General features: G+C 49.2%; 4 protein-coding genes across 4 annotated transcripts; 2 read left to right on the top strand and 2 right to left on the bottom strand.

Moving 5' to 3' along the window:
- Nucleotides 1–44: 44 nt before the first annotated feature.
- Nucleotides 45–8,023, top strand: LOC6537998. The gene is made up of 15 exons (XM_002098497.4): nucleotides 45–802; nucleotides 1,005–1,606; nucleotides 1,683–2,220; nucleotides 2,503–3,035; nucleotides 3,098–3,408; nucleotides 3,469–4,011; nucleotides 4,065–4,368; nucleotides 4,425–4,652; nucleotides 4,713–4,845; nucleotides 4,902–5,017; nucleotides 5,078–5,247; nucleotides 5,301–5,382; nucleotides 5,445–5,678; nucleotides 5,735–6,184; nucleotides 6,247–8,023. Exons 1-15 carry the CDS (start codon nucleotides 535–537, stop codon nucleotides 7,615–7,617), a joined length of 5,883 nt encoding a protein of 1,960 aa, XP_002098533.2. The 5' UTR covers nucleotides 45–534; the 3' UTR covers nucleotides 7,618–8,023.
- Nucleotides 8,024–8,096: 73 nt separating this feature from the next.
- Nucleotides 8,097–9,644, bottom strand: LOC6537997 (vacuolar protein sorting-associated protein 16B). Its single transcript, XM_002098496.3, has one exon. It carries the CDS (start codon nucleotides 9,586–9,588, stop codon nucleotides 8,245–8,247), a length of 1,344 nt encoding a protein of 447 aa, XP_002098532.1. The 5' UTR covers nucleotides 9,589–9,644; the 3' UTR covers nucleotides 8,097–8,244.
- Nucleotides 9,645–9,906: 262 nt separating this feature from the next.
- LOC6537996 (trypsin alpha-3) lies at nucleotides 9,907–10,961 on the bottom strand. The gene is made up of 2 exons (XM_002098495.3): nucleotides 10,529–10,961; nucleotides 9,907–10,473 (listed from the first exon to the last, which is right to left on the bottom strand). Exons 1-2 carry the CDS (start codon nucleotides 10,919–10,921, stop codon nucleotides 10,102–10,104), a joined length of 765 nt encoding a protein of 254 aa, XP_002098531.2. The 5' UTR covers nucleotides 10,922–10,961; the 3' UTR covers nucleotides 9,907–10,101.
- A 1,423-nt stretch (nucleotides 10,962–12,384) lies between these two features.
- On the top strand, nucleotides 12,385–19,115 carry LOC6537995. Its single transcript, XM_002098494.4, has 8 exons — nucleotides 12,385–12,532; nucleotides 15,767–16,164; nucleotides 16,233–16,393; nucleotides 16,465–16,666; nucleotides 16,817–17,068; nucleotides 17,258–18,189; nucleotides 18,268–18,468; nucleotides 18,608–19,115. Exons 2-8 carry the CDS (start codon nucleotides 15,788–15,790, stop codon nucleotides 18,718–18,720), a joined length of 2,238 nt encoding a protein of 745 aa, XP_002098530.1. The 5' UTR covers nucleotides 12,385–12,532; nucleotides 15,767–15,787; the 3' UTR covers nucleotides 18,721–19,115.
- The last annotated feature ends 37 nt before the right edge of the window (nucleotides 19,116–19,152 follow it).

Below are 19,152 nucleotides of genomic sequence, written 5' to 3'. Positions count from 1 at the left end.
CGAATCCACTTCCAGTTTGTCAATCAGATGTTTTCAGTGCTGCAGCTTTGGCCATCGGGCATGAATTTTCGCCTTGACTCGTGCTTTCCGCAGGTTTTCCGCGAGTGAAATTCACCCAAACGGGTGTGAAAGAGGGTGGCTGTCGCATTCAAACCGATTATTTTGCGGAAAAGTCGCGGCGGACTGTTAAACAGCCTGAAGAGTGAAGCCTTGTGCGCAGCACAAGTGGCGTTGCCGGACGGTTGCGACAATCCGGGGAGAACTTCTTAAAGCGGTTTGCTTTCTTTTCGTGAGCTTGTGCGGTGCGGAGGGTGGCCGCGCTATTCTTAAATTCATTTGTTGCCTCAAAAAAGCTGTGGAAACTGCGTTCCAATTGGAAAGTCGTTGCGTGATCGGGGCGTTGCCAGACCGGCCGCAGGTCTCACGCGGCCATCTCTAGTTTGTTTTCATTCAGATTGGAAAAAGACTCGTTCCCATCGAACTGATTTTGTAAACTTAAAATTGGCTTCTCCCACGTCCGCCAATCCCCCCGAGATGTCGGGGCAGGCGGAGCTCAAGGAGCTGGGCATGTTCGAGCTGCGCCCGCTGATCACCAACATCAGCTGCAAGCTATCCGCGGTGACAGCGGGCCTGGACGAAAAGCGGCAGTTCCTATGCCTCGTTTCCGAAGAAAACGAGATCCTGCTGCGCTACATTAGCGCCTCCTCCGGCCAGGAGGTGGTCAAGATGATATCCTGGTTCCGCAACCGCGTCATTCACGATGTCTGCTTCGATCCGGCGGGCGTTTGGCTGCTGGTGCTATGTGAGTACGAGAGCATGGGAGTATGAGCACCACCCACTTTTTTGTGTTGGGTGGGTGGTTGCGGTGGTGGTGTTGCTAAAATTACTTTGCCCCCATGTGTGCGTGTGTGACTATTGATTTTCTGCTGCCTCCCCTTTGTTTTGATTTAACGATCGAATGAAGCATTTACTCGAACTCCACTTATCCACTGTTCCATCAACAGGTTTCGACAACACACTACACATCGTGCCCGCTTTGGCGCTCGTGGACAAGGCCCATGGACTGGCCGGTTGTTCGCTGTACAGTACCACCCAGGTCACCTCCTACATTATCCCCTTCGTGGGCCCACACGAGTGTCCCAACTCCAAGAAGTGCCCCAATCACTCCACCGGTCTGGAAGAGTCCACGACGGAGCCGGTGGATCAGTTGGCTGAGAATCTTGAGCAGGTCAGGGTGCAGGACGGCGAGGAGGAGGAGCCTCTTGGCCACGACCTGCCCGAGCACATGCTGGTGCGTAACAGCGGAACTGAGGAGACAGTGCAGCCCCTGCAGCAGCAGCAGCAGACGATCGATGCCACCGGCAATAGCCAGGTGATGGCAGCCTCCTTTATGGCGTCCAAGACTTGCCCCTTTCCCTTGTCTGTCGTCTGGTGGAAGACCAATAGCGGACAGAACAGGGCCATTATCGGCTACTCGGATGGCTCCATCTGCTTTGTGGGCCTGAGTCCAAACTGCCCCATGATTGCGAGCACTGCCATCGAAAACGGATCTGTGATGCGTCTGGTTATCTGCAAGGACAAAGCCTACGATGGCGTTATGCTGCTGGTAAGGTTTTAGCCTACCTACATGTACATATATGTTTCCAGATGATAAAATATGATAAATATTTACCGCCTTTCAGATAACTTCCTCCCTCAAGCAGCAGTACAAACTTCTGCTGGAACAAAAGGCAATCAAGTACGTCTATCCCGGAGACAGTTCTCCAACAACCCGCGAGGGCGCCTGGCAGATCGTGATGTCAGTGCAGGAGAAGCATCAGAGTGCGCCGACAGGCGCCCGGCAAAGCAATAGTTCCGATCCGGCCTCGGACAGTAGCCAACTGGAAGAGGATGTTTTCGCGCCTCCGTCCAGCGATGATGCCGGATGCAGTGGTCCAGCAGCAGCCAGCTCAGACACGTCCCCCGGTCCGGCATCCGCAGAGACTGCCGCTGCAGATGTACCTCCACCGCCGGCGCCACCTTCCTACAGTGAGGCAGTGGCCAGGCAATCCGGCGACCAGGGAGGCGTCCGCTTCCAGCAGCAACAGCTGCCAGCGGGCAACATGGATGGCATTATACCCGCCACGAGAGCCCGCCTGGCTTCGCTCAAGAGTCTGGGATCAAAGAAGCTGCAGGCCATCAAGATGCGACTTTCCGATCAGCGGCAAAAGTTCGATGAATGTGCGTAAGCTGACGTAGCAAGATATTCGTTTTTCTACACCCTATTTTAACATATTTTCTCGCCTACATTGTGTTTATATTTGTTAATTTAAATGCCGTTTAATTGTGTATTTTATATTTTTTTTATTGGTGTGCAGTTTTAAGAGAACTGTTGCATCTTTTGAAGCGTCGCTTGCGTGGTGAGTTTGCACAACTCTCACACTTGACAGACCAAGTAGAAACAGCTCAATTCTTGCAGTCACAAGTACTGGTACTAAATGTAATCCACCCCCTTTGTTCCAGTTATGCCCGACTCGACGATGGGCTCGTTTGCAATCATGGACTCGCCGTCGGTTACGCCAGAGCCCCTAGGCACCACCTCCGGATCCTTTTACAACATACAGAACCTGCGCAGCACCTTCCTGCTGAGCGCCCTTCACAGCAATAGTCACAGCTTGACCGTGCACAGCATCGACATCAGCCTGAAGCCGCTCTTCGTTTACAAGATCCCCAAGCACACCCAGGAAATACTCATTAGCTCCAACATACTCTATGGCATACACTACGTGGACCTGCACTGCCGCAGCGATTCGGCCAGCTACACGGTGGCATCGTTGCTGGACGAACCGCTGGTCGGGAATACGGAGAAGGAGAACCGGGACGCGGACATTGAGAAGCTGGATCAGGGGGAGCTGAGCGCCCAAAAGAGTGAGTCGACGAGCGCAACCACCACGAACACCTCGAGCCTAGATCAAAGTGACATGCCCAGCAATGCCATCAATGCCGTTTCTGTGATCAGCAGCGCAATGGCCTCTTTGCATACCTCCGACGAAGATGTGAGTTAATCGATTTTGGAAAGATGTTTAATCTCTAATTATATTTCTTTTGGTTTCGGCAGCGCTTTAATAATCTGGCCCAGCTAGGACTCTTCCGCTTCGAGCATGAAACTGTGCTGCGTTTATATCAAATGGCACAGTATCGCAATCCCGCCGCCCAACCGGAGACGCTTACCAAAGAAGAGAAGGCCAAGGCTTTTGAGCTGAAAGATATCCACACGCCCATGGATTATGTCCAGTTTTACGAGACGGCGGATGTCAGCAGTGAGTTTTCTTTGCGGCAAATGGAGATTATGCAGTCCGAGTTTCCGAAGATTAACTACGATCCTAGCTATGTAATCACCAATAAGAACGTATACACCATACAGCTAAAGTAAGTTTTTAATATGTTGTACTCTAAAAACGCTTACTAAACTGGAAATACTTTTTGCAGAAAGGAGCCGTTCGAGTTGTTCCTGGATGCCGCATTGCAGAACGAGTTTAACCAGTGCCGCGACTTCTGCAACACCTTCGACCTCTCCTTCGAGCATTGCATCGAGTTTGCCGGCGATTACCTGCTCAGGCGAAAGAAGATTACTCAGGCCCTGCTCACGTACAACAAAGCGCGGGTGAAACCGATACGCACTGCCTTGAAGCTGGCTATGTACGGACACACCTACGCTCTAATGCAGCTGAGTGCTATGGCCCTGAAGTCCACATATCTGCTGCGCTCGCGGTACTTGGGTCATCCGCTGCTCAAGGGTATTTTGGGGGACATCACCTATCGCCACTCGGAGGATGTCCGTGTGATCCTGCCCGAGAAACACGAGGAGGAGGATGTGAACAGCGGCGTGTTCTGCAGCGACTATCACTATGGCGTGGACGAGTCGATTAGCGCACTTCAAATGTCGCCGTCTTCGCAGTTCCATTTGGCCAACTTGTTGCTCATCACGATGGCTGAGAAGGCAGTGAACGATAAGAACTATATACCGCTTTGGTAGGTGCAAGAACTTTATCTTCGGACACTGTGTAACTATTATTTTGTTGCAGGAACTTTCTGGTAACCAATAGCAAGTATCACACTAACATGACGAGCATTGTTCTCTGCCAAAGTGGACTTTTCTCGTCGGCCATTATACTGGCTAAAATACGGGGCGTATGCCTGGATACTTTCAATGCCCTGATTAGCGTGGTGGCCCAGGAGTTTGGATGGTACAACGAGCTGAACGTCTGTCTGTACAATCTGAGCGAGAATATATTTATGGAGACAATAACTTACTTGCCGCACGTTTCCATGGATTACTTTGCGTTCATTCAGGAGAAGTTGGATCACATAAGACCGTGTGTGTTGCAGGTAAGGACAATTCTTCTATATCTTCTACAGTTTACTTACTAATTATTATTTTTCAGCGCCTATCGAAGCAACTGAATCCTTTTTCGCCCGCTCTAAGACCCATTGTATCCCACAATAGTGACTGCGCGCTGTCCAACGATAACAATCCGCAGTTGTTTGAGTTTTGCAAGAGTCTAATTGAAACCTATCTGGCTGTGCTTATTCATATGGAATCCCAGCGTGTGAAGCACGACTCTATTGTGAATGCTTTATCGAATTTCCGTATCAACTATGAAGACAATCAGGCAAGTATTTAAGCCATATTCTCAGCAAGCTTCAGGTCTCATTCTATTTTAATTCCTTAGTTCGCCATTGAATCATCACGCTTCAAACCGATCTCAGCTGGATGTGCCTACTGCGCCTGTGTTGTGGATGGTACCGCCTACTTCTGGGGCTCCAGCGGCATTCCCAGTTATTACAGTGCTCAGAAGTCAACAGGTTCGCTTAATGATCTACAAATAATCTGTTGGTATTTATTAACACCTTCATTTCAGAGCCACCTGAGCCTGCGCACGCCGTCAAAAGTCTAGATCTCCTCTCCCAGCTCAATTTGCAGGTGCACGCCATCAAGTGCGGTCGACAGCACACACTTATTCTAACTAATAATGGCGTAAGTTTACCAAAAACCATCTCCAATGGGCTCTGCATTAACTGCCTGTAATACTTCCAGCTCTATTCCGTGGGAAACAACAACCTTTGCCAACTGGGCATAGGCCGACATATGCAGATGGCCTTGCAGCCGATGCTGGTGACCGCGTTGGATGGCATGAACATAACGATGCTCGAGGCGGGTCAATATCATAATGCGGCTGTGGCCAATGGGAAGCTCTATATGTGGGGGTGAGTTTTAAAACCCTACCTAGTTAATTTGGTTATTAATGATCCATTTGCAGATGGGGCGTCTATGGGCAGCTGGGACAGGGAAGCTGCGAGAATATAGCTACTCCACAACTAGTCAGTTTTTTCCAATTTAAGGTGCGTGATTTAATCCATTTGCATACGTTATCTTGCTTCATAAATGCTTTTCAATGCTGCAGAAAATTTTACAAATATCGCTGGGGCATGCGCACACCTTGGTGCTGTGTGGAGCACCCAACAGCCACATGGAGGCTAACTACTGCGGCAACGAGCTCTTCGTGTTCGGCTCCAATCACTTTGGCCAGCTGGGCACCGGCAATAGTGACCACGGCGACACCAAGACGAACCTGCCAGTGCGCCTGGAAGTGGGCGGCTGCAGCCTAAGACTGATACACACCAAATTTTTTACCAATGTAAGTTAAGGAAATCGGGAGCAATTGGATCCAAGCTACAATCTGTATCCCCACAGTTAGCTGTAGACGAACAGGATCGTCTGTACACTTGGGGAAGCTCGCCGCAGGCCTTGCGCCTGGCCAATCAAATCAAGCGGCGCGCCAATGCCAAGCAGAAAATGGAGGAGAATCAGCAGCGGGAGCTTTTGAGCAAGCAACTGGAGGCTACCCTGCTGCCGGCACCCATCCCAAGTACCAGCACTCTGGTGGAGCCCACCACATCCTATGCGGCGGTGGTGGCCGGTGCCACTCCGAAGGCCACCAGCGACACCAAAGATTGCCAGGACGAGCACAACGAGGCTGCGCCATCAGATGCTACGGAAACAATTGCACCGGCGAGTGCAAAAGCGGCGCCACCACCAGCCTCCGTGGCATCTCCGCCAGTTCTTGTCCCAGAACCTGATCCCACGGAGCACCTGACGCCCCATCTAGTGGACACCAGCGAGGTGGCAGGACGAATCCTGCAGGTATTTTATTTATTATTTATTTATTTATCTTGCTTTTTTCATTTGAAATCCCATTTTTTCAGATCTCCAGTGGCTTGTTCCACTTCTGCCTGATCTCGTCCAGCTGCACGCTCTACACGTGGGGCAAGAACCTGGAACACCAACTCGGCACCGAGGACAAAGATCGAAGGGCGGTGCTTAAGCCCTCGCCCATCGACAGCATCGAGCGTCCGATGTACGTAGATTGTGGTTCGGATTTCACGCTGGTCATGACCACCGATCACATTGTTCGTGCCTTTGGCGGCAACTCGAACGGTCAGTGCGGCCGAGACTTGGGACCCAGTGTGGAGAGGATGCGTCAGAGGGTGGTGTGCCTTCCCACGACTAAGCGACTGATGCGATTCGAAAGCCAGTGTGTGGAAGCACCGGTGGAGATCAATCTGCCGAGACCGCGCATTCGACTGGACCAGGATCCGGTCAGATACCTAAAGGTTATGCCACCATATCAGCCGCACTTCTTGCAGCCGGCAAACATTAGCTTCGATCAGCACTGCTCGGTGGGCACTCCGAACTACAAGAGCAGCACTGAGCACGCGGCCACTGGTCAGGACTCGGACGATATGTTGAGTAGCCTTGAAAACCTAAGTCAGAACGATGCCAGCTTCTCTTACAATGCTCCTGTGCTGGGCGATGCCCACAGTTCGCTGGATATGGACTACACACCCGAGGAGCAGAGCTACGTGCCGCTGCCAGAACAGGCGGTGGGTTCTGGATTGCCCGCCAATGCAGAGCAGTTGCTGGGCCGCGATGATGATGATGGCAGCACCTATACGCAGAGCACCGAGGGAATGGGAGAGTCATCGCTGCAGCAGCTGCGCCACTACATCCACTACTGTCTGTACGCCTTTCACGGATTGTATAATCCCGACAAGATTGGCGAGTGCGCCCGTCCAAATCGCAATGAGTACCGCATACGTATCTGCATGCTCAACTTTCGCTTTGTGGAGGCCTTCCGGCTGTGCCTGCAAAGCTGCGATTCCGCCCAGCGCACCCTCAAGTTGTTTGAGTACTTCAGCAAGGATACGGGCTATGTGCCGCTGAGGAGATCCGATCTGAAGCACCTCATCTACCACCTGTGTCTGCACTTCCTGGAGCGCAAGTTCGATATGCTGGAGTGCGAGCGGTTCTTCATGGGCGATCTGGACTACTATCTGCTGGAGCTGGCCTACGTGTTCTATTTCAACAACAACAACTCAACGCTGGAGCAGAATCTCAACCAGAAGTTCAAGCAGCTCATCGCGGCAGCGGACAGCAATCAAGCGGCCACGTCCGCCGGCCAGGAGCTCGCACAGCTGCAGGACACCGATGTCATATTCGATAGCTTTACGGTCAAGTTCAAGACGATCCTGTGCCAGCGCCTGCTCAGCTACTCGGACTGCGAGGCTGCCAATTAGCAGTGGCTGAGCCCTGGAGCTTCGTTTCCGGTTCAGATCCTGGACCCTCTCACGTTTCGTTCGACACGCATCAGCTGAGGGCCCGTCGTTTGTCGTCTGTCTTGTTTAGTATGTTTCGTTATGAGTTCGGTCCTGGAACCGGGGACTGCCCCTAGCACACACAAACCCCAGACTCCCAGATCCCATCTTCCCTTACATGTTTACGCGTAACTATATATATATACCATAATTGTTGTTTGCGGTTATTTATACATCAAATGCTTTTAACAGCGCTGTTATTTAAACGAAATATTTAAGACAAACAAATTGTTTAAAGAATCCAATTTTTGTAACGCTTTGTTTGCCATTGGCTACGCCTGCTTTTAATTGTTTACTCAATAAACTACACAGAAATCTGAGACCGAAAGAAAGTAATCCAAAACTGCTCATCGAACAGATCCACGGAGGCTGCAGGATATACACATGAAACATACAGAATATACAAATTTTTGTTTTTTTTATTCGATATCGATATTCAGCTTGTGATTTGCAATTATTTAATAAAACCAGAGTAGTAGTAATATAATTATATACACACATAATTGATTAACAATAAAATACGTTTATACAAATAAAAGTGAGTCGATTCTACAATTTGAGCTTGATGTTGTCCGTGGTCCAGCGCTTGCTCTGCAGGCTTTTCAGCGCATTCTCGCAGTAGAACTGCTCCTCGGATCGATCGGGCAGGGTGTCCTTGAGCTGCTGCAGCTCCTGCTGCTGCTTCAGCCCAGCCATGGCATCTACGACCGCCTTAATGCACTTCACCCGCTGGGCCAGCGCCAATTTCTCCACGCTGTTGCCCATCTTGGAGAGGAAGAGCTGCAGCACAGTCGACGGAGCCTGCAGCTCGTACAGCCGGAGCACGGCCAGGGTCAGATCGAAGCTGATGTGAAACTGCTTCGTCTTCAGCGGATGCCAACTGGGCACCCGCTCGAATATGCACTCCAGATCCGCATAAGCCTGTGCCTGTGCCCTTTCATTGAGCGCCGTCCACTCGTACTGCGCCGCGGAGATTTGCTGATCGGCGGCAAATCGCTGAGGTGACACGGGTTTCAGCATGTCCTGTTCCTTCCAATTGCTGTTCACCTGGCAGCAGGCATAGAGCACTTCAACTGGCGTGGGCTGATCCCGCAACAACTTGCCGAGGCCGCTATCCTTCTCCATCAGCTGCTGCATCTTGAGGGCAGCGTGAAACACCTGCTCGTATAGAGGTATCACACCCACTCCCGCAGTGGCATAGGCATTCACCAAAAGCTGGAGGTGTTTCTTCCTGCTGCTCGCATCTCCGGAAGCCAGTGCTGCCTCAAACTGCTTAAGAGCCGCCTCCTGGTGGCGTCCAAATAGCTGCAGCAGCTCAATATGGCTCGCCAGGTCGCCGCTTTCCTTCAGGTAACTTAGATACTCCTCCAGGGCCTTGGGCCTCTCCCTTAGAATACCATGAAACTGCGTGGTATTCAGAGTTCTCTTAAGGAACAGCAACACTGTGATGACGGCATGACCACCACCTTGTGCCATCAGTGTGTCTAGCAGCTGCTGCTTCTCCTGCAGGGACTTGAACATCTCCAAGGGTGCAGTCTTGCCCTGCAGCAACTTCTGTGCCGTGGCCTCCAGATTGGGACTGTACAGGGTGCTCTGGAGCTGGCGGCGCAGCAGCTTCAGCTCCTCCTCCGGCGAGACGCCCTTCGGCAGTACCCTGTCGTCCAGCGCCTGCTCCTGCAGCACCAGTTTCAATGCCTCCTCGCTGAGAATGGATTTGATCGAGAGATTTAGGACGACGCTGTTGTTGAAGCTGGCCTCCGAAATGGTGTCGTCGGCGAGGATTCCATTGCTGGCCAGATCCGGGGCGAGGTCCACCTCGTCCTCGTCGTCGAAGCTGAACGCTGCGCGGGAGGATCTGTTCCAATAGCTTTCGCTGTCGAATTGCAGGTCCATTGTTATTATTTTCTAATTATGTTGTTTTTATTTTGCTAGGACCAGTGTGGCCGTGCTTATGAATATACCGGTTATTGCATAGACATGGTCGCACTATTTACGGGTTTTCAAATATTTAAAAGTTCTTTCAGTGAAATCCGTTACGAAAAAGCTCTTGATTGTTTATAACTTGCGTTAAAGCAATCGATTGACACAGAAAATAAAGCAATTTAGAGTTAGGAACATCTTTCTAAATTAGCTGGAAACGGGAACGCATTTGATTTGTGCATAAAACTAGCAACAGCTAATTTAGCAGCACATTAAGTTTTGACATAAACGTTTTGCGCTTTCTATTATTCATAAATAGTTGGCATTTTTATGAACCTTTAAGTTTTTATTATTCTTTTACGATAAGTAGAGCTTTACATTACGCGTGAAAGCATTTACTTGCACGTTTTTATGCGCTATTCATGGGTGCAAACGGCTAAAAGAGTGAAACTGATGTGCACCCAGCTCAAATCAAGAATCTATTCTTTATGCTTTATTCAAGACCTTGTTTAGCCAGGGATGCAGTGCATCGAGGCGGGTATAGACCCCCGGCTTGTCCGCCAGGGCGCAGCCCACTCCCCAGGACACGATGCCCACCAGTTGCTCCGCCACCGACAAGGGTCCTCCGGAGTCCATTTGGCAGGAATCCGTGCCACCCTTGAGGTAGCCCGCACAGAGCATCCGATCCGTCACAGTTTTGCCCAGTAAGTTCCTGCAGGCTGCCTGATCGACGATCGGAACTCGGGCATACCGCAGACTATCCGAGGCAGGACCATTCATGGACTTGAATCCCCAGCCGGCAATGGTGGCATAGGTGCCTGCGGCCACTTTCTTGGGGTTTATGGGAATGGCCTTTACCTATAGAGCAAATTGCTGAACTATGTAATACCTCTTAGCTGCGAATATTGCAAACCTTCCTAGATAGCGTTAGGTTCTTAGTTAACCTAATGATTCCGATGTCATAGTCCATGGTCTTGGCATTGAACTGCTCGTGGGTATGGAGGTCAGCCACCGAGAACAGTTCCCCATCATTTCGGTAGCGCGACGTACCGCCGACCTTAACTTTCAGCAGACGATGTGGCACTCCGGATAGACAATGGGCAGCCGTTAGGATGGTATGGTTATTTATTATGGAGCCGCCACAATGGTGGATGCCGTACAGTTGTATCGACACTATATAGGGTATGTTGGCGATATCGGCTGGAAAGCCACCGACTATGCGTGGATCTGGCCGACTCTCCCTCTCCAGTGCTAGACATCCAGATACGTGGAGTAGAACTAATTTCCACCATAACGTGTACATCATTCGCAGTTAAACGGAGAAAGAATCGTTTTAAATTAGGAATGTGCGGCTTGAGGAGCGGCCTTTAAGTACGAATGAACGTGAAAAATAATGGGAAGAGGCATTTCAATAAGTGCCCATTATTTTGTAATTAGGAAGAGGTTTCGTTTATCTCGTAACTGTCTTAAAACGAAGATTTCAGGTTCGCCGACACAGACTATGACTAAACTTCTCCGTTCGTGTCGTAAGTTATTAGGGGCCCGACTAAAGTTCAAAATAGTTCAAATGCCAGAACAGAATGGATTTATGATTTATTTCTAGATCATTTCTCCAATTAAATTAGGAAATACCTCGTAGCTTAAGACAATCCCAATCGCATCTGCTATGAATCATCTTTCAATAACTAGGGCTTTCTTCGGACCGATTCGCCTTGGTTTTCACATATATCACTCGAATAGCATTAATGGCCAAATTTGGCCGCCACTCATCTATTGTTTGTCCAATTTGTTATCAAAGCACGACCCGTTTTCTCGAGGAACGGACCCCGCAACTGATTTGCATTGGCTTGACCCATAAATTTGGAAATCAAACACCGTTTTGATCTTCCATTCTAGTGTGGCATATCCACGTCGAAAGCTGTCGCCGCCAATAAAGTGGGCTATTCAAGATCGCCAGATATCACTGATCTCCATCCATCCAGTGGGATGTTAGAGTATAAAGTAAAAGTAAACACCGAACCTAAGCCCACACAAATTGTTATGGTGGATTTGGCCTAAGCCGATTAGGCTAGAATGGGAGAAAATGGGTGACGAGCGATTTCACGCGGCACCTGCGTACGTATTGTACATACACCTGGCTCATTAGTGAAAGTGAAAAATAGTAAAAACGTGAAAACGTGAAAACGCAAGCGACAGTTATAAGCCAAAACCCATTATTACGCGTGACTTTTCCAGCGGCCCTGGGCGCTAACAGGGCCATAAGAAAATGATTCGGTTAGCCAAAAGTACTAGGGCTTTACCTTCATGTTAGCCATGTTACGAACAGGCCAAGAGATCGAAGAGAGCCAAGAGAAGAGCGCAGACAGGTGCACATTGTTCTCGAGCGTTGACCGCAATCACCATGGTTGCATCCCCAACACGTTCGAGTTCGCCGTGTAGAGATCCCGCACAGGTGATACTACTCATACGATCCCATACCATATACCATCCCATCCGATCCGAGCTCAAAGCGGAAGAGACGCATACGAGTGCGAGTTCTGGTGTGTTTACCATGCTAACAATTTCTTTCTTGTGCTTGTGGTTCTCTCGGCATCGGCAGCGAGCATCATCCACATCGCCTCGAGACTTTCTTTTGTAAGAATTCCAATTCCAAGACGAACTGCGTCCCGCTCTCTCGCAGTCGCTGGCAGCGAGCTCCCAGAACTTCTTTATCTAATTTTTATAACAAGTCACTCGGCGGCGTGGAAGACTTCAGTTCTTCGGCGACCATCGAATGGTCAAGTTCGGTGCTCCCTTCGTATCCACTAATTCTACCCACTGCGATAGATCTTGATCTTGGGATCTGCGAAAGTGTTTTGCCTCAGTGTGACTTGGCTGAAAATTCGGGAAAGACTCCGGCAACGAACTTCTTAATTAGGTAATTGTTTGGCGGCCGAACTGAAATGGATATGGATATGGAAACGTTGGAGCTGGAGTTTTTCGTGGGGCCAGCGCCAAGTGCCTGACATCATGGTCATTGTGTGGGAACAGAGCATCGCTTTTTCCACCTCCAATACGATCCGCTACTCAGAATGCCATACTATGCACAGCCACTGCACCGACTGAAGCATAACTAAGAAAAATCTGAACAACAAAAAATGTTAACCGGTTTACTTAAACGGCAGTGATCGTACTGACGGATGACTAGGCCCATGCCAGTGGTGTTCGGCGTTGAAAAACGGAGACAATCATTCTGAAAAAGTGAACTGCAAAAACGCACGAAACGGAGGAAGCGGAGGAAATTGTGCAGAATGCAAAAGAACGCCGCTCCAGACCCGCGATTCTTCAACCATTCTTCACCCATTCTTCACCCATTCTTCAGCAATCTTCAAGGTTCTGCAGCCAGTCTGCAGCTTCCGTCAAAACATTGGCGAACATTAGGACGTCCGTCCTCCGCCGACGTATGCCCACTAACTTGGCTCGTTCTTCTTGGCCAAAATGGAGATATGCACGCATATAGGCAGAAAGCACATTGAATCCTAAATGCTGCAAATTAACACAGTAGTTCGTTAGTGGTCCCGTGATTAGCCCACAAAAAGCCCAAAGTGGCCATAATCAAAGTTTCGCCAAATGCGAAATTAATCTAACAGTGTGATACCTGCCGTTGAGTTTTCGACTTTAGGCTTTAGTCACCGGAGAAATGAAGTCATTAACACATTCAGAATGGTGAAAGTTTTTTACTTCTGGCGGTCCCTCTTGAAGATCGAATTTCTATTGACTCTTTTGGTAGACCATTTAATTACATCATGCATCTGGAATTAGGCTGAATGTGAATGGAGCTGAAGTCGGTCAGAATCAGAATGGGTGTAGTCTCTTGGCTTTTGGCCATAAAAAAAAAGAGCTGTAAGGTCGCCGAAACAAAGGCAGTAAAATAAAAGAAAATGTTCGAAAGTGCCAAACGGTTAACAAGTGCTGATTGGCCCAAAAAAACAGTGAACCCCAATGCGGTATTGTGATGTGTTTATGCGACTGATTGATTGATCGACTTTGTACTGAGTGCTCATCTAGAGAAGTATTCTTTTCAGCTGCACAAGTTGATTTTACTAAACCTGGTATATATTTCATTTCGAGATACAACTGCTTTCTCCCTTTTGGGAAAGCGGCGCTTAAATGTCCTTCGGCACTGCCTACTACCTACTTCCCATTTTCCATTGCCTTTTTCCCCATTTCCTTGTTTATAGACCTCGCACAACTGGGGGGGGAAACGATGAGTGGAGCCCCGCATTCTTGGCCCCCAGAAACTACGAGCATTTAACAGTAATTTGGGCAATAAACGACTGTTCGCACTAATCGATTGTGATCAGCGACACAGTTAGGCGGTGCTATTTCCTTGGGCTGTTCACGTCGATGCCGCCGCTTACCCCTGGATACCCACTGGATACCGGTTGGGTTTCGACTTGGGTTTCGGTTTCGGTTTGAGTTTGGGTTTGGGTTTGGGTTTGGGTTGGGGCTCGACCTGATCGCTGCGGGCGCAGCTACCAATACCCATATACCCATACCCATACCCATACCCATATCAATACCCATGTGTCCATGTTGCCATGTACATGCATGTGTCTATGCTCGGCAAAACAGCTTTTGACGATAATCATTGACCCAATTCTTCTGCCGCTTTCTACAAGATTTTTGTACAATAACATGGTCATGGACTCGTTATAATGCAGCTTCCTGAGTGGCCACTCTTTACATGGCATTGCCGAATGCCAGAATGCCGGAATGCCTGAATGCCTGAATGCCGAATGCTGTATGGTCATGTGCACCAGACCCCGACATATTCATGCGATTCCACCGGCCAGAATTTGCCGAGTGAGGAAAGAAAAGGAGAAACACATAAAACATTCAAAAGTCTTTCAAGCATTTTATCTCTAATTAAGTACGGCTCGTTCTGACCGCTGCAGGGCTTATGAATCATGAATCACCCGGTGTATTAACGGTATGTTTCTATATATCATCTCATCCAAAGAATGGAGCACCTCGCAGTGCCAGCGGATTAGTGTGTCTGGTGCGTCGGCACTCATGCGTTTCCTACTATCTACATAAGACTATATACACACACTGTCCGTGTCCGTATGCATGTCCGTATCTCAACCTGTCCGTATCTATTACCCACCAATTTTTGTTTCTGCACACATGGCTATTCATGAGAATTCATATGGAATAACTGTGTTGCTAGTCCAGCTACAGCTAAGAACGATATATGAGTTCTCCTAATACAGTTATCATGTTAATAAGTCATGCTTCAGGTGGGTTCCTAACGAGATACTCGTACTCGCCAATGGCAATTCCTCTACTCGAAAATCAAGTGTATTCCCTATCGTATAATATTCTTTTCTATAATTGAATTGTTGTCCCGCCTTGCGCAAGTATTTGTATTAATAATTTTCCAAATTGTCCATTCCTTTCAAGTTCCTTGGGTTCCAGAGGTTCCTCTGATTCCTCAGGTTCCTTGGGTTTTTTTTTGTTGGTTTCCATGGGTTCTGGCGAAACAAGTTCTACATGGTACTTGGCGAAAAATTAGAGCTCATGACCTCTTGATGGTCTCTCCAGCGCAACCGTCAATCATAAGCGATGCCCATTAACTTGGCTGTTGCGCAAGAGTTTAGCTCAGCGGACCAGAAAAAATCAGGGGATCGCGAATAGTGGTGAATCTGGTGAATAGTGCACGGGGTCATCGACGTGAGCTCCGTTTCCCCAACGGAATGGATCTCTGGATAGAATGGAGTAGACTGAAGTGGAGCTGAGTAACTGGCCGTGATATTGTTTCTGCGACTTCATAATTCGCGTTACGCCTTATGGCAAACAAATTAATTTGAGTAAATTGAGATGGTGCCTGCGTAGGCAATTTAGCGCGCTTTATAAATAAAGGTTATCGTTATGCCTTATGACTTTGGGCTAATATAATATTTGCACTCGTAATGCTATGGGTTGTACAGCAGTAACCATTGAAGTGGTTAGAACTTATAGATGTTCTTCAGAGGTTACCCCACTAATTGGTTCAGAACGTAGAAAATAACTTGGATTGTTTGAGAATAGTTAAAGTATCTTAAGTAACACATCCAGATACTCAGCAGCAGCTTGTTCTTATGTATGCATACACCTCCTCCCCTTGCAGACCCCCAGTGATACTCCAAACATGGCCAAGATCAACCTGTTGCGACACCTCTTCCTGGCCCTCATGCTGTACAGTGCGGCCACGGCCAAGGAGCACCTGCGAATCCGAAGACAGGCGGCGGTGGAATCGGTGACTGCCGCAGCTCCCAATGCCAGCAAAGTGATTGCCTCCGAGGAGATTGAGGACAAGACGGAGCTGCCCGGCGCCAAGGAATACGCCACCGAAATCAACAGGACTGAGAGGCCCGTTGAAAATGTGGAGACCCGCAACTCGGCCTTCGATTTGCCGGCTGCCTCGGATTTATCCAGCTCGCTGGGCTCCGAGGAGGATAGCATCTACTATGATAATGCGCCCGTGGACTGCAATCCCGAACTGGTGGGCTTTGAAATTGTGACAGGGTAAGGCAATGATGGGTGGTTATTACGTTAAATGGTTGTTTGGTTGACTGACAAGTCCCTCTCGGCAGATACGTGTTCTCGGCACCCGAGAAGCTGATGGACTCCCAGCCGGGCACCCTAATGCTCACCGATTGCTTGGACACCTGTAGGAAGAACAAAACATGCCAGTCAGTGAACTACGAGACGGGTCTTTGCGTGCTCTTCTCAGCACATGCTGATCAATTACCAGGTAAGCTACTTAGCCCGCTAAACAAACCAGCTCGCAAAACTACTTAATCATAATCACAATCATTACCAAAGGTGCGCTGACAAAGTCGCAGTTCCCCGTATTCACTATCTATGCCCAAAAATCATGCCTGTCGGTGAAGCCCTGCTCCCGAGCCTGGTACGTCGATCGTGTTCAGAACTATAAGCTCAAGACGGAAGTTAAGCGTACCGTGTCGGTGGCGTCAAGACGCGAGTGCTTTGAACTCTGTCTCGGCGAAAACGAATTCACATGCAGGTAAGAGTTCTCTACTCCATAGTATACTCCATAGGCCAAATAGTTAAGATCCACCCTCTATCAGTCAAGTGAAGCAGAAATCCCCAACCCCTACCACCTACACTCCATCCCGAAAACCAATTATTCCATATTCAACTATGTCCCCTGCAGATCTGCCAACTACGATCGCACCTCGGGAGCTTGCGAGCTGAGCGAGCTGGATCGCCTGACACTGGCCGGCTCCCAGGCGTTCCAGGTGAACGAAGGGTCCGATTACCTTGAAAATCACTGTGTCGATGAACCCAACAAGCTCTGCGAATTCAAACGTCTACCTGGTCGCATTCTGAAGACGGTGGACTCGGTCTACCAAGAAGTGAGCAGCATTGACGAGTGCCGGGAACTGTGCCTCAACTCGCCATATAGGTCAGTAACAGGTCCAATTATAACATTATAACGAGCTCTCCATCATCCATGATCCATGATCTATGAGCCATGATCTTGGGGCCATTTATAGGAATTACCTTTAAGATATGCCAATTAAACTACTATAGTTGTTGACTGAATGTGATATCATATCACACCATCCTCACCTACAATTTACATCCATCACAGGTGCCACTCGTACGACTACAATGACACGGGTGACATGGTCTGCCGTTTATCGCATCACAGTCGTGCCACCTTGGCGGATGTGCAGGAGCCATTCCTGGAGGTGCCGGAGGCGTCGACCTATGAACTGACCTCCTGCTACAATGTGACCATCGAGTGCGGCGGTGGGGATATGCTGGCACGTATTCGCACCTCCAAGCTCTTCAATGGCAAGGTGTACGCCAAGGGATCGCCCAAGTCCTGCTCGGTGGACGTGAAGAGTGCGCTGGACTTTGAGCTGCGGATGAACTACCACGATCTGGAGTGCAATGTGCGCCAGAGCACCGCCGGCCGCTATGTGAACGATATAATTATCCAGCACCACGACATGATTGTGACATCCTCCGATCTGGGATTGGCCTTGGCCTGTCAGTACGATCTCACCAACAAGACGGTGAGCAATGGCGTCGACCTGGATGTGCGTGGCGACATCGTGCCCGCCCTCTCCGAGGAGGTAATTGTGGAGTCACCCAACGTTATCATGCGCATCACCTCGCGAGATGGCTCGGACATGATGCGCTCCGCCGAGGTTGGCGATCCGCTGGCCCTTAAGTTCGAGATCGTCGACGAGCAGAGCCCCTACGAGATCTTCATACGGGAACTGGTGGCCATGGATGGTGTGGATAACTCGGAAATTACGTTAATCGATTCAAATGGCTGCCCCACCGATCACTTCATAATGGGGCCCATTTACAAGGGTTCGGTTTCCGGCAAGATGCTGCTCTCCAACTTCGATGCCTTCAAGTTCCCATCCAGCGAGGTGGTCCAGTTCCGCGCCCTGGTCACGCCCTGCATGCCCAGCTGTGAGCCCGTCCAGTGCGAGCAGGAGGACACCAGCGGGGAGTACAGATCCCTGTTGTCCTACGGCCGCAAACGCAGATCGCTCAACACCACAGGTGGGTCTATAGTTTATCTGTAACTTCAACAATCTCTTCATTCTATAACTTTCCTCTTTTCTCTATGTAAATGAATAGATGATCATCCGAGACCACGTCGCGACATCGAGAGTTCAAAGAAGTCCGCGCCCAGCGACATGCTGCTGGTTCAGTCCATTCAGATTACGGATAAGTTCGGATTCAAGCAAGATAAGCAGGAAAGCGGAGACTTTTACGACGGAAACGAGACCACATTCACTGCCAACGAGGAGGGGCACGGATTCTGCGTTAATGCCATTGGTAAGCGCACTTTACTGGCCATAAAAACGGGTCTTAAAGAAAACCACTTTGCCATCTGGCAGATGACCGGATTAGTGGCTTAATATATTAATAATAACCCACGAACTCTTTTCCCTTTTTTATTTCGCTGCGCTATTAGGTCTTATTACGGCTGCCACCATTTTCCTGCTAACCCAGTTGGCCGTGATCGCGATCTGGACGTACTGCTACCAACGTCGCCAGAAACTGCAGCCCTATCAGCATTCTTATTAAGCCAAACCAGGTGGCCCATTAATTAAAAATAGACGTCTAAGCTTCACAAGGTGCAATCAATTATACACAATACGCAAGGATAGGCCAACCAACCCACTAATGCCACGAATATCCGTACGAAATGCCCGTCGTCCTGATACAACACACAACATCCGCTAATTTGCCTTATCTAGTCAGTGCACGATTTTCGAGAAATGGAAATTGAAAATGAAATGGAAATTCAAATCTACATACGTGTCTTGCGCGGTGGAGGTGGAGTTCAGATTGCTTGCATTGCAGCCTTGGCGTTTTGGGTTTGAGTACTCCTCCCACCCAACGAAACGGAACGGATTCCCCACTTGCAAAGGAAGTTCGACAGACCATGGTATTGGTATCCTTGAACTTCCTTTGCGACTTCGGAAGTCGCAACGATTGACATTTGTAAAAACTAAT

Source organism: Drosophila yakuba, chromosome 3R (genome assembly GCF_016746365.2).
Source record: "Drosophila yakuba strain Tai18E2 chromosome 3R, Prin_Dyak_Tai18E2_2.1, whole genome shotgun sequence".
In the NCBI taxonomy this organism is placed as follows: Eukaryota; Metazoa; Arthropoda; class Insecta; order Diptera; family Drosophilidae; genus Drosophila; species Drosophila yakuba.
The sequence above is the reverse complement of the archived record's forward strand: the minus strand, read 5'-3'. Positions and strand labels throughout refer to the sequence as shown.

What these genes read in the sequence shown, in the direction of transcription:
- LOC6537996 (XM_002098495.3), bottom strand. Translation starts at nt 10,921, where the DNA reads ATGATGTACACGTTATGGTGGAAATTAGTTCTACTCCACGTATCTGGA. An exon ending in ACCTAACGCTATCTAGGAAG is followed by an intron (nt 10,474 to 10,528) that starts GTTTGCAATATT and finishes TTTGCTCTATAG; the next exon opens with GTAAAGGCCATTCCCATAAA.
- LOC6537995 (XM_002098494.4), top strand. Translation starts at nt 15,788, where the DNA reads ATGGCCAAGATCAACCTGTTGCGACACCTCTTCCTGGCCCTCATGCTG. An exon ending in CAGATCGCTCAACACCACAG is followed by an intron (nt 18,190 to 18,267) that starts GTGGGTCTATAG and finishes GTAAATGAATAG; the next exon opens with ATGATCATCCGAGACCACGT. An exon ending in ATTCTGCGTTAATGCCATTG is followed by an intron (nt 18,469 to 18,607) that starts GTAAGCGCACTT and finishes CTGCGCTATTAG; the next exon opens with GTCTTATTACGGCTGCCACC.
- LOC6537998 (XM_002098497.4), top strand. Translation starts at nt 535, where the DNA reads ATGTCGGGGCAGGCGGAGCTCAAGGAGCTGGGCATGTTCGAGCTGCGC. An exon ending in ACACCAAATTTTTTACCAAT is followed by an intron (nt 5,679 to 5,734) that starts GTAAGTTAAGGA and finishes GTATCCCCACAG; the next exon opens with TTAGCTGTAGACGAACAGGA. An exon ending in TGGCAGGACGAATCCTGCAG is followed by an intron (nt 6,185 to 6,246) that starts GTATTTTATTTA and finishes CCATTTTTTCAG; the next exon opens with ATCTCCAGTGGCTTGTTCCA.
- LOC6537997 (XM_002098496.3), bottom strand. Translation starts at nt 9,588, where the DNA reads ATGGACCTGCAATTCGACAGCGAAAGCTATTGGAACAGATCCTCCCGC.